Source organism: Thermobia domestica, chromosome 11, assembly GCF_964235325.1.
Source record: "Thermobia domestica chromosome 11, izTheDome1.hap1.1, whole genome shotgun sequence".
Classification (NCBI taxonomy): domain Eukaryota; kingdom Metazoa; phylum Arthropoda; class Insecta; order Zygentoma; family Lepismatidae; genus Thermobia; species Thermobia domestica.
The window spans coordinates 32677388-32691659 of NC_137464.1; the positions used below are offsets into that span (position 1 = coordinate 32677388).

General features: G+C 36.0%; 1 protein-coding gene across 2 annotated transcripts in view; it reads left to right on the top strand.

The window, feature by feature from the left end:
• Positions 1–180: 180 nt before the first annotated feature.
• Positions 181–14272, top strand: part of LOC145664015 (ribosomal protein S6 kinase delta-1) — a 74863-nt gene continuing 60771 nt past the window's right edge. Inside the window, exons 1-6 of one of the 2 annotated variants that reach the window (XM_081730304.1) lie at positions 181–279; positions 2284–2410; positions 4433–4468; positions 7216–7337; positions 9577–9688; positions 12989–13176. In XM_081730304.1, coding sequence (XP_081586430.1) covers positions 2315–2410; positions 4433–4468; positions 7216–7337; positions 9577–9688; positions 12989–13176 — 554 coding nt within the window. In that variant the 5' untranslated portion in view covers positions 181–279; positions 2284–2314. Of the gene's footprint in view, positions 280–750; positions 771–2283; positions 2411–4432; positions 4469–7215; positions 7338–9576; positions 9689–12988; positions 13177–14272 lie in introns of those variants that run through there. The other variant, XM_081730305.1, reaches the window with a different exon arrangement.

Below are 14272 nucleotides of genomic sequence, written 5' to 3' on the forward strand. Positions count from 1 at the left end.
ACAGCTGGAAGAAGACCCTCACGAATATTCCTATCATTTTATATTATCAATGAAAGAAAAGTACATATTTTCACCACGTTAAGATGTAAGTCCATGTCCTATATAACCTTGCTGCTGAAAGAGGCGCTAATAAATATTTTCTGTTATTGTAGATTTAGCTAGCGCTTTATTTAAGTGCAAGTTGGAAGCCCTGCATCAACGTGAAGTAATATCACTCATAGCTGATTGCATGTTTGTGGTAATAGGCGTCTTTGGATTAGTTCATTCACGCCTTTTGAGGTAATAAAATTTTTAAAATTATTGTATAAGATATTTTGAATTTCCATGAAAGTGTGTATAAGTAGTTCCTATTGGAGTTTAATGAAAATTTGTTTTTATGAATATGATGTGCCGAAGATCCTTCCGGTCACAAATTCTGCATTAGTGGCACTTGAATTTGTTTTCATGTAGAAATGAAGTTATTTGTGTATTACACAGACTATATCATGTTACGTTAAAATAGAACAGTAATATACATACATTGTTTAGAACACAAAATGTGACATTGATGGTAATCTGCTGAAAGGACGAGACATCGCAATTTATGCACAACCAGAGTACACGTTTGTTGTCAATAAGATCCCAATTCGGTCAATACTTTTTTTTTTTTTTTTCGGATTGAAATTTGGGTGCTGGACAAGTTTAGGTACACAACATTAGGATAGGATTTAGAATCTCCCCCAACTCGTTTCATGGCGTGTACTTTGTTAACTGTCTAAATTGTGATAAAGGTAAGAAACAAACGAGTTTTGCGGGGCATTCGCCCCCTTCGCTCGTTCTGCTGTATTTTGAGAAGTAACACTGGAAATCCTATATGTGCAAGATTGTGGGCGAAACTAAAAGATACCCCGAATTTTGTCAAATTTACAGTTAAATTCCATACTCTGTATGAAAAGACATATTTATAAGCGCGCAGGTCAAGTGTATGCACCCACTCGAAATAGGTATTAAAAAATTACAATTCTTTCACTTATTTCTTCGTTATTATCCTCCAGAAGATTTGCGCTGGCTGACAATATCCGACTTAGCATAAATGAAATTTAAGGGGGTTCACGAGAAGTAATTATTGTAAAATTATACTTCTTTCATGATGTGCATATAAATATAGCGTTCGGATATATGCCATAAACATAGTATAAAACGAATTAACGTGTGTCGCCTCTAGAAACCACGAATGCTGTCGGAGTCAGAGCAGGGCGAAGCTAGCTGGTTACCGCGCGTGGGGGTGTGTCCAAAGGCAGTAGTGCGTCAGCGATGATGTGCATGCGCGTAAGCAAAGGTTGTGATAGCACGGGTTTTCGCAGAGACACTAGTTCCTATAGCACTTGTAATGGTTTCACTATACCCTGGCCGGTGAACGATGATTTCTGACAGCTTTGCACAAGGCCACAGCGAGCGAGCAGAAGACAGCAGGTCAACCAACCTTAAGCTCAGAACCTGTCGCGTCTCCATGGTAACCACCGCATATTGCCAAACTTTCACTCACCCCCTCTCAGCCTCAACGAGGAAGCAGACGATTCTTTCCTTGCGCGAGAAGCACATGGCAACTCCGCACTCCTCAGTCGTCCTCGCGAGCTGAGCTGTCAGAAATCATCGTTCGCCGGCCAGGGTATAGTCTCTGACCATTACAAGTGTTATAGGAACTACGAAAACCCACGTAATTTCACTACCTTTGCATACGCACATACTTGCCTTCACGAACGCGCTACTGTTCGGTCTCACCAACTTCGCCCTACTTGACTGGGTTATATGGCATGCGTGGTTTATAGTGACAATCTAGCACAGGTTGCTTTGTGTTTTTGGCCTTCTTGCCGCAGAGTAGATCCAATATTTTCAGACTTTAAAACGTTAAAATGTAGTAATTTATGAGGAGATTTATAAGCATATCTCATAACTATTTTTTTTTCTTTTTGTTTCAAAAATAACTTATAATGAATCAACTACCAAGGCTGTTAATCTTACCAAAGAAATTATCAACCTTTATATGTGTTCAAGTCCGTTGTTATATATTCAGATAGATCCTTTATCTTTCGTGCATAAAACCATTCTATACACTCTCAGAAAATAATTTAACCTTGAGTTGGATTTAGTTTTGTAAGAATGAGCAGGTTTTTTTTTAAATGTAATATTTAAAAATATTTTTTTTTTTATTTATTTTTATGAAAACAATTCGAAACAAGTAAGTTGGAATTCATACTCACTTTACAATGCTACTGTATTTTTGTCTATGTTGTATTATTCCAGGATACAATAATGACCACATCTTGCTCTTAGGATGCCTCCAAAAAGTGATACCTGGATTAGAAAGTTTACTGTAACAGATCCAAGGAAGCACAAAAAGGGGTTCACAGTTTATAAAGTCACTTCAGTTGTAAGTATTTCCTATATGTTTGTATATTCAAATTGTTATGTAACAGTTATTTCTCTGAGATCGATGTTCGTTGTCATTTGTATGTATTACAGAAATATTCTTTTCTAACCCAGTGACCAATGCAGATGTAGTCCTAGGATCGATCCCCAGTGGGGGCTCAGAATTTTAAGTGTGACCCAGCCTCCTGAGAGAGTTGACTGGTTATTTGAATTAACTGTCTCTTCTGTCGGCACGCTTAGGTTTACCAACTAATTGCAGGAATTTCATGGGTCTGTGACCTACTTACATAGTAATGTGTCTTTTGCTATTTCTATATAAAACGTAAAAAGGAGCGAAGAAAATGTAGCACTATTGTAGCATGGTTATAAAAAATGGTTAAGGGAAATATTCATTATTTTGTTGTATTGGGTTGGCAACTAAGTTCCCGCCGTTTTTAGTGTCAGGCACCCATGCTCCACACTTCTGAACTTTGCCCATCGGGTGAAGATGTTTCTCTACATTAGTGTGGGAGCAATCCATTGTCTCTGCCAGTTTCCTTGTTGTTTGACGCGGATTTTCATAAAAAAAGATGGTTCAATAGCTCTTCATCAAACTCAACTGGAGGGCCAGAACGAGGGGCGTCTTTGAGGTCAAAATATCCTTTTTTGAACTTTGCGTACCAATCACGGGCGTTTCTTTCAGCTATAGCACACACTCCATACACAGCACAAATGTTGCGAGTAGCTTCTGTGGCCTTAGAACCTTGATTAAAGGCAAAAAGAAGGAGGTGTCGAAAATGCTCATTTTTCTCAACTTGGCATTCTATGTTAATGATCTGTAAAAGTATCTTAGTAACAACGAAACATATATTTAGGTAGAACAATATATTCTCTTTCGATTGATGTACAACTTCGTGCCAAAACTCTTTAATGTCATAAAGATAATTCCAATTTAAAAAACGGCAGGAACTTAGTTGCCAACCCAATATTTAAGATAATTTGTAAAATATTCTCATTTTGCATTTGATATTAAATTATGATCATTCACTAGTGCTGCAGGTCAATCAGACGAACTTTTTGACAAACAAAGATGCTTAAAGGCGAACTCTTGAGAAACAAGGAAGCTTAAAGACATATACTTGAGTTCTGCACATACACAGGACGTTCTTTTAATTAGCATGTAAGTCTCGATACGTAAAACTTTGCCGAATCGGAGCTGAGACGATTATGAGTTGTCTTCCGCAATTATGAGTTGTCTAACAACGCAATTAGAAAATAGTTCTGCAGTTAGACGGAAGACTGTCAGACCATTGAAACAGAAAGAGAGAGTTCGAGTGCAGGGGACAGAAAAAATTCGGAGGATCTAGTTCGAGTAGTGATACAAAAAACGTCGTTACCATTTGGTGTACAGAAGGATTATTAAGGGTTAAGTTTATTGTTTTTGTGACATGTACAGTTACCTCCTATTAGGGAAGGATCCTCTGCTGCTGTTCGATATGCCTGTCATATTGAACTTTCCATATCGATCAGTCGCGCTGTCCACGATTCTTTGCGTTTTCTGAACAACTGTTTATCCCCAAGCAGTTCAAGATTCGGAAGGAAGGAGATAGAAAATACGTTTCTGAGAATTCACATATCTTTTCTTGCTGTGGAATGAGAAGCAGAATGTCATTCAGGATTTTTCGTTGTTTACATGTGATTCGTCTTATATCCATTTTCAGCGTTGAGGCTATATGAGACAAGACCGTCTGTTTGATCAGGGTTCCGAACTGCTGCTTGCAAGCAAGTACTCTGTTTCTAATAAAACTAGAAATAACTTGTATTCATGTTACGAGTAAGTTGCTTTTTAACATGAAGACTATATAAAACTTGGACCTGCAGCAAGGTTTCAAAGCTCAGGATGGTGGAATAAGGATCGAACTCGTGCAGAACAATTTAGTTTCCAACATTGGGTATATTAATATTTAACATTAATGTATATATGAGAGTTTTATAGGTGTTAATCAGTTCTGCGTATAATTATTGTTATTTGTTATTATTTCAGGTGTTTCCTAAAGGATCGCCAGAGGCTGTTACTAAGGTATACATTTACTCTTTAACCTATTTATATAAAATACAAATAAATATACTGAACGAAGAGAATGACAAATAAAGGAAAAGGCTCAACATATTGCAAACTTGAAACGATTTTCAGCCCATTTTGTTTTTAGAAAATATAATTTTTGAGGTCTGTTTAGAAAATAGAAAAAAAAGTCTCAGAACATATGGATAGGCAGGCTCTGTTGTAGAGCGCTAACCTCTGATACGAGAAGTTTTTGGTTCGATCTCGGACCATGCCAACATTGTGGTCCTGAATCGTCTTGAGGTTCTTCTTTTTCTTTTATATTCTCATTCAGTCGGCTCTTTCATAACAATTCACTCCGTAGTTATCTGTCTCCTTTAGCCTAAAGGCATATACATAGGACGTTAAATTGAAAAATTCATATATGTTTGAAAGAGTGTTCAGTAAAGATTGTCACTGCCATCTCTTGATGGGAGAATGAATTACGTCCTCGCATCAGAAATTTCTAGAAGTTCTGTAGCTACAGTGTATTCAGTCGAGAATGCATGCGCTTGATAAGAATGCATATGTAGCGGCTTCGAAATAACCAGGTGTTATGCCATTATGTTTTGTATGCTTTTGAACAAGAACGTTTCGGTGACCTACGAGGTACGTAGGATAACTTTTGTGATGTTTTGTTAAGCATGTGTTTAATGCCATAAAGCAAATCAAGCTGGCTATGGAACTGTGAGCTCCAGGTAGAAGTGAACCAGTTACAACATAACGGAAAAAACTATCAATATTATAGCTGTTACCATTTGCACTGATAGTACCGTAGTAGTTGATGAAAGATCGAAAAGAGGAAAAAAACTGTGGAAATTGCAAGCTTTACCACAGCTATGTATGTGCCTAGTGTAGTATGAGAGTTTCTGAATAAAAGACATCTCTAAGGGAGGTACGGTGGCTCAGGATAGAGCACTTACCTGGTACGTGAGAGGTTCCTGGCAACACTAATTCGTAGTAGACAGCATCGTGTTTATAAATTTTCTTTTCTTTTCTTTTTCTTTTTTTAAATCCCATATTCTCATCTCACTAGGGTAGGGTGACCAGACGTACTGATTTTCTCAGGACAGTACTGCTTTTCAAAGAGCTGTCCTGCGTGTTGCGAAGACGCCTAGAAAATCGAGAAATGTCCTGTGAATTGTCCTGATTTAATTATTTGCAATATTTTAATGTTTTCTTGTTTATTCACAACATTTTGAATCACGTGCACTCTTTTCCTGAATGATGAACCGCTGTGTTTTTTTAACATTTCTCAAAAGATTAGGGATGGAGAACAATCAACAAACCATTGTTTTGCAATACATAATTTTTACTGAGAAGGACTTGTTCAGATATCGGTTAGGTAGGAAAGGTTTCTTTTTCAACTTACGACAGTGATGGTAACCAAGTTAAGTAGAAGTTCCGTTGTGTCCGCTTAAATTTTCCCTCATTCCTTAAAATAATCGCATGCTCCAAAAGTCGATTTAAAGAAAGTCTTTCACCCTACACGAAGTTTCACTGTACATTCATAAAAATAAACCACTTTGTCACTCATCAAAGTATTTGGAGTTGTTTTGAATTCCTTCAATACTTTTGTTCAGTACTTTTCTTTTTAACAAAAACGAATCATTAACTTGAGGTTAACGTTAAATGAAACAAGGAGATTCATATTGCCGACACAGTAAACTATCATATACTATTATGTTTGTGTCCTACTTTTCGCTTGTCAGAATCTGGCCACGCTAGGGTAAATCCATGTCAAGTGTTCCAATGCATGTTGCTCGACTTTTTTTTTTTTAAAATCTGATATTTGATGTGCAGTTACCTTACCATGTCTTTAGTTTAAAACAACCATTATTTTAAGTTTATTGACTTTTAAGTTTCGAGTGGCAGTCATATTTGTCTTCGAAGATCGCCATTTGGTAGTGGTGTAAGGGATTACCGAATCTGAAGTATCTCAGCCCTAGTTGTACTATCGATGTGGAACAAAAACCAAAATGGTCAGCAAATTGTAAGCTACAAAACTGTGTATTAGTCATTATCGTCTATGAAGTATAGCGGGGTTAAACATAGATTTGAAAAAGTAGGTCATTGACGTTACAAGTTCCGAGTTGAGCAGACAATTTTGGCAAGAAGGCAAATAATGAGGAAGGTGAGCTTTTCTGGATAAAGAGCTCTCATATAAAAGTACTCATTCTCCAAGTGTCAACCCTCATGCATGTCCCCATTTTTTAAATAGAAATTCAGAAAAGTGAAAAAAGTGCGTACTTCTTAGATATATATCTTTGGTGGGGGACCTGATAAAAATATACAATTCTTCCCCATATCAGATCTGTATGCTATTATTATATACCAGACATTAGGTGTTAAGCATAGGTAGACGTACGGATAACCGACATTTTAATGTATAGACAAGCATCAATAGGCAGTGGATGAATTCCGAACTCAGGTATTCTGGGTGATACTCGGAGGTAGGACAATCCTACCTACATACATTATGACTAGCCTGTATTCTACAGACACATATCTGTAGTACGAAATTCATTCGAATCAGACAAAGTATATTTGATGTCTGTAAATACGTTTCCAGCAGGATATACAACAGGTGAATAATTGAGAATTTTAAATATGGTAACACACGCATATTTAATAACCACAATGTAATATTCAAGTATGCAGAAAATTATCTTTCTAGAATGATATTGTGATGTTGATCATGTTTGGTATAAGCTTGTTTGTTTTAGGTTGTTGTGTGGAAACGCTACAACGATTTTAAGAAACTACACAAGGAACTTCAGTCGAGACATCGAAAATTGCATTTGAAAGATAAATTTCCACCATTTGCAAAGGCTAAATTTTTTGGAAGGTAAGTAACACCTATAGTGTAGAGATTCCAGTTTTTTTTCTTTCTTTAAATAAAAATAAATAAAGTAAAAATATGTAACTTAATGGACACAAATATACAAACATGAAGAAAGGTATGAAGGGAACCATTTTCCCAGTTACTAGCGATTTCAACCTTCTCCATATTTATTCGTTGGTATATACAACTCTCTTCTGAAGTTGTCATTTGTGATGATTCCTTTCCGTCTTTTAAAAATACTCCTAAGTGCGTTAATGCGTAAACCATTCAAACTCCAACTACTACTTCGGCGAAATTCTAATACTACGTATAAATACATAAGACAGATCGGTTATGGAAAGGATTACCACATATATAAAAGTAAGCCGAGACAAATCTTACATGCTTTTGTAGCAAAAAAAAAGCCCCTTTAACTTACATTGCCATCTAACTGCATTCATAAAGTCTCAACTCAGAGAGTATCGCCAAGTAATAAGCTAAACGTCTAGGGAGATTTAGCTCCCTATGCAAAATTATATACATATAAATAAAACCAAAATTTTTCCTCGTATAATGCCTTTTCTTTCGAAATACTTATGAGATCTTTCTCTGATTTTTTTTTCTAATGTTCCTCTCTATTCTATGCCACTGGAGTATCTAGCTACAAAATTTGTAACACAATTTCCTTAATCTGAAATTGTGAGCCTACCTTAACCCATTCAATTAGATCCAGATAAACTTTAAAATTTCTAATGTTAACTCTTAATCTCTTTGACAAGAAGGAGAAAGCGTTTTTCTTGCAGGCTGTCCTTCATTGTCCAAAATTCTCTCAAAGCACCGTCATGCACCGTCATTGCTTATCAGGCTACCTGCCTAATGCTGTACATGTGCATTCTTGAAGTAAAAGACATCTACACAAAAAGGATGTCCATCTAAATGAATAGTTAGGTAGGATGAAAAAAATCTCAACAGGAGGCTTTATAAGACGTTCATCAATATGAACGGGATTTTAGGTAAGGTAGTTAATGCGTCTTTGTTCTCCTTTAGAGAGAAAAGATCAACCAAACTCTTACTAGAGTGACCGAAACAGCCACAGTTCAAATTAGAGATACTCTAAATTCCCTAACAAACAAGATCATTACAGATCTTCAAACTCTAATTTTATTTCACAATACCCACTATCTTTCCATTTGAAAGAGTAGGGTTAAAATTCATTTCAAAATTCAAAATGTATCTGTAAAGAGCATTTAAAGAAAGAAAAAAATCTTATCTCCTTACTATCGGAACAACCTATCTTTAAATAAACAATCATCATTTACTGTACAAAACAAATCTAGTTAGACTGGATTGACTCCATCTCACGGCTGACTAGCCAGCTTGCAGCCTCTTAATCTGGATTACAATTCATTATATACAAAACTCTGGCTTCTGTGGTTATGACGTCATAGATACGTTTACATCCTCCCACTCGGAGAATCTCTTCCTAGGGCTTTGGTTGCATCTAAACTGGTTTCGAAGTAGAAACTGGTATCCCACTCCCTTCTCACTAACCATAGTTCAGAGCGGGGAGCAGCCTATAGGGAAAACACTGTCGCTATATATAAAAGCTGTAAATAGAGTATCACTGAGATTAAATATCTTTACATACATATATATGCAAAGAAATAATACGATAATAATAAAAACCAGATCTGATGTCTTTTAACCTAGTTAATATATTTTGATATTAATATGTATCAACCCAGATATTATATTACACATTTACAGTATAATTTAATAACAGGAAGTGACTTAGGATTAGTAGCTTGTACATTGGAACCATACGGTTAACAAACTCGCAGTATGATGAGCAGGGCAATGAAGTTATATGGTGTAAATATTATTTTATAATACACAAACATACAGCCTGGAAACATACAGAAGAACACGTGTGGTTATTTTGTATCAACACGAAATACTCAACAATGAATCCGGCAGTTCTGATTTCTTCGTTGGCTTAGCGTCAGTACTGCGAAACCTTTTCTTTGTATTATGTAGTCCTTTGACATCTAACGCCACTGAAATTATAACCATCCTCACGAAGACTTCATTTTTACAAAATTTCAGCGTTTTTTTTTTTTTTTTTTTTGTGTGTGTGTGTGTGTCTATTAGTTTAAAAATTACAAGGGCGTATCAAGATAAATTATTCACCCTGTATATATGTACATATATATAATTTCATTCTTGTTAAATGTATATCATAAGAACTTTTCTTTCGTGATAGATTTGAAGGCGATGTTATTGAAGAAAGAAGACAATGTGCGCTGACGTTACTTGAATTCACAGCAGAGCACCCTCCTCTATTCACAAGTCATGTCTTTGTCAAATTCTTTGAAGTAAGTGAAACATAGCTTGAACCAAGTAAACTTCTAAGAAATCTGTTCAGTAGATTAGTTTGGTCTTTGTGTAGGTGTATCTGATTTACATTTTGTTAAAGTTATATGTTGTTCAATTTTTTTTTTGGGGGGGGGGGGGAAGAGTCGGATATTACATTTAGTTGTTTATATTATATAGTTTTTGCACATATTTGAAATTTTCCAGATAGTAGGTATTGGTTTATTTTCGCTGTACGTATCATTTGACTCCTATGACCAGGATGTTAGAAAATTTTATGAGAGATTTAAAGAGAAAGTGCCCGTCATGAGTTGCCTTCCTCACAGCTTTGCCATAATCACGATCTTTTGCTGCTTACAATTAAGATCTTATTCTATCTATTTACGCACAAACAATAGTTCCTACTCTATTTACAATAATCATGTACAAATCATAGGTAGCATTACATACACATAGGTAGACTACCGTTATTAGGTACTATACCACTCATAGTTTCATTTCTGACAAACATAATATGTATTTATCTAAGTGAACAACTACTACGTTTTTAGAACAGGCTCAGTGGCTCAGTGGTAGATCTCTGGAGCGTGGGATCTCTGGTTCGATCCCCAGCCAAATAAGTTTGTGGTGGACAACATCGTGTCCGTGGGTTTTTCTCGGGATACTCCCGTTTCCTTCCACTTTCACATTCTACCAATTCTTCTATTATCATTGACTTGCCTTAATCATCCGACTCCTTTAGCCCAAAGAGCATAAGGTGGGACGTTAAACTGAAAGATTTTATTTCATTTAATTTAATTTTACTACGTTTTTATTCAATATTTCTTTTAATTGACTGATCAATTAAGCAACGATCCGCCAATTACAGTCCATCTTTGATTTCCTGACATATGAGATAATAATAAATGTTGAACAAACGCAAGTAGTGGTAACTGTACTGAAAGGAAAAGGCGGTGGCTCAGTGGTAGAGCCTTCACCTCCGGTGCTTGGGGTCCCTGGTTCGATCCCAGCTCGCGCCGCGTGGACTTAATTAAGTGATGGACAAACATCGTGCTCGTGGGTTTTCTCGGGGTTCTCCCGTTTCCTCCCACTTTCTTCATTCCACCAATGTTTTCATCATTTACTTATCTGAATCACCGTCTCCCTCATCCTAAAGGGCAGGATCGTGGGATGTTAAACTAAAAGGTTTTTAGCTATAAGCTACGGCAACAAGACCGTATTGGGGCCAGAATATTTTGGCATTCGGAAAAACGAACATGTTGATACGGCTGCGAAGAACGCCGCCTTACCCAATGTTACATTGGAGCATTATCTTCCTCTCTCCGACCTTTGTAAATTTTCTAAGATTTCGATGCGTTCTCATTGGCAAATACATTGAAACCAGGTAAATGAAAATAAACTTCACGGTGTGAAGCCAGTCGTGAGAAATTGCCAGACGCCCTCACATGCTGATCGCCGAGAACAGGTACTCCTGTCGTTCATCTCACACACACTATTTGTTGCGTGTATTTAGCCTTCCATATTGTGAGAAATGTACCATCCTTCTGAGCTTTGGCACATCATTCTCGACTGTTCTAAGTACTGAGATATCAGAAAGCGTCTTGAACTGCCAAGTAGCCTTAAGTGTGTTTTGGAGAAATACGTAGTCTTTGTTGAGCAAGTTTTTGTTTTTCTTCGTGCTTCTGTCCTGAGACCGTTTTTATCTCTTTCGTATGTGTTTTTCGCGGCTGAGTTTTATTTTTCCTATGTTGTGTTTTGTTTTTCATTGTTGTTGTTGTTTTATGTCAGCTATTTATTATTTTAACTTTTTTTTTACTATTTGTTTTTCTGTTTTATGCCCGCTGTTTATTTTTTAACTATTGTTTGTTGTTCTCTTTGTCTTGCAGTGTTTTTATCCTTTTGCCCATTTTCTGGTGGTCTGTATCTGTTTTACAGAGTATTTATCTTTTTTTCACATGTTTGCAACCCGAGCCTGTGGTCAATAATGTTAATCGTGACGGAGACATATTACTACAATGCTGACGTCTCCATTAACTCCCCATCAATCAATCAATCAATTGAATTTTAGTTTTGAGACCGTTAATGTTCCCATTGTAACTGAAGTGCTATCACACCTCTGTTCAATTAACTTGTTGCTGAGGTTCTATCATGCAAAATTTTCCTCCGCACTGAAACAAATTAGCATCAGATTTATGTTCATCAGCTTGCAGCACAAAAGATTTTCTGATTTTGTTACTTAACTTTAAATCCACAGTTATTTTACTAATTTTTAAACTTACAAACAAACCTCTAATCAATCTACGATGTAACAAAAATGCTCACAGAAATAAAAAAAAAAAAAATTGGTACTTGTCTTCATACTATCTCATTTTTCTGCTAGATATTACTCCAATACATCGCTTACACCCTTGGAAATCGATTAATCCAGCGACTAGTGGCCTAGCCTCATAGCTCGCTAGTACGTTGTTATGATAAGCAAACGTGAATATAATACAAGTTACACGGTTCTTGCTGCCGTCAGTGGTTTCTAAGCGGTGCTACACCGCAAGTCTTTAAAAAAGCGAAACGGACTGCATACAAAGCTGATAAATGGCTGTATCGTATTATATATCCACGTTCGCGAAGTTTATTATCGAGAAACTTATAGCATTGAAGAAATGATAATAAAATATGGGGCTACGCCGGTAGCCCTGGTACCTCATAAAATACACCACTGGTAGGATTGTACTGTATGGAGCAGAAATGTGGATATTATGAGAGGTGAGAAAACGACTGGTATCATATGAAATTTTGTTATGGAAAAGAATAAAGAAAAGTAACTGGATGAATTGAAAAGAAAAAGAATAAGTGGTAGCAAAATTTGGGAACAGAAGGGTAACATTAAAAATAATAAATAAAAAATACTATAGGACCAAAGTAAACCCTTATTATTACTAGTATATCACAAAAACTGAAAAGTATATCAGTGCTTTCATCAGAGTTGCCGAAACTGTAACTCAGAGTAGTAATAACAGGTGTTTGCTTTCATCAGATTTTATTTTCTATTTAAGTTATATAGTTCCCAGGCTACAATAAACACCATTCAGAGGTTACTAAAAGAGTTCCAGAAATTTTATATTAAAACAGTAATATTCTAGAAACAAAGCAAACTATTGAAAATACTTGAAAGTTCTTTCAAAACTTTCCATCACTAAGTTTTCGGGCATTGCACCGACGTTCGGGGTGAATTATCTGAATAGGAGGATATGAGGCATCGTTAAGTTTTAAGAAAAGAAATACAAATTAATTGTTTCCTTTTATAGCTTGGATACACAGTGGATACTGATGACACACATACACAAGATGTATGTCAATCGACGCATCCAGATACTCTGGTGGTTGAGCCGTCCAGCAACGCCTTTGACACTAGTCCTGTGTCTGTGGATTCTTCTGGCCATGCTTCGTCATCCCGTGAAACAGACGATGACAAGGAAGCAGACTTATCGACAAGGTTAGTGATGTGATGCTAGGTTTAAATGTAATAATGCAATGTGCGAATTGTATAGATCTACACACCAGTCATGTTTTAAAGATTATGGTATGATGATTGTTAATATTAGGGATGGCCAATTCCGGAATTTTTACTTTCCGGAATCCGGAAAGTAAAATCGGAAAATTCCGGATTTCGGAAAAATTCCGGAATTCGGAAAAATTCCGGATTTCGGAAAAAATCCGGAATTCGGAAAAAATCCGGAATTCAGAAAAATTCCGGAATTCGGAAAAATTCCGGATTTCGGAAAAATTCCGGAATTCGGAAAAATTCCGGAATTCGGAAAAATTCCGGGATTCAGAAAAAATCCGGAATTCGGAAAAGTTCCGGAATTCGGAAAAATTCCGGATTTCGGAAAAATTCCGGAATTCGGAAAAAATCCGTATTTCGGAAAAATTCCGGAATTCGGAAAAATTCCGGAATTCGGAGAAATTCCGGATTTCGGAAAAATTCCGGAATTCGGAAAAAATCCGGATTTCGGAAAAATTCCGGATTTCGGAAAAAATCCGGAATTCGGAAAAATTCCGGATTTCGGAAAAAATCCGGATTTCGGAAAAATTCCGGAATTCGGAAAAATTATTTTTTCTTTTTGTAATCCTAAGAATTTTGTTCAAATGCAAACGAACAAATTTCCTTTTTGTAATCCTAAGAATGTATGATGCAAGTTAAGCTGAAACTTACATCCTAAAGTATACACTACTCAATCTTCCCATGGTTAATGAGATGTAGTCCAAAAGTACGATGTACTCCTAATATTTAATTTTCGTTTTACTGTGATATTGTCCAGATGTAAGACATATCACACTGAGATAAACAACTTGACATAATGAAGATGTTATCATACGTAGTTTTCCAGAAAATCGTGAGAAACGATTTTTTATGAAGTTAAAATATGCGTCGCTTGTTGCCAGTGTGATGCAATTGATAACTTTTATGCTGGAATAGTCTTCTTCTTCTTCTTCTTCTTCTTCTTATTATTATTATTATTATTATTATTATTATTATTATTATTAATATTATTATTATTATTATTATTATTATTATTATTATTATTAAT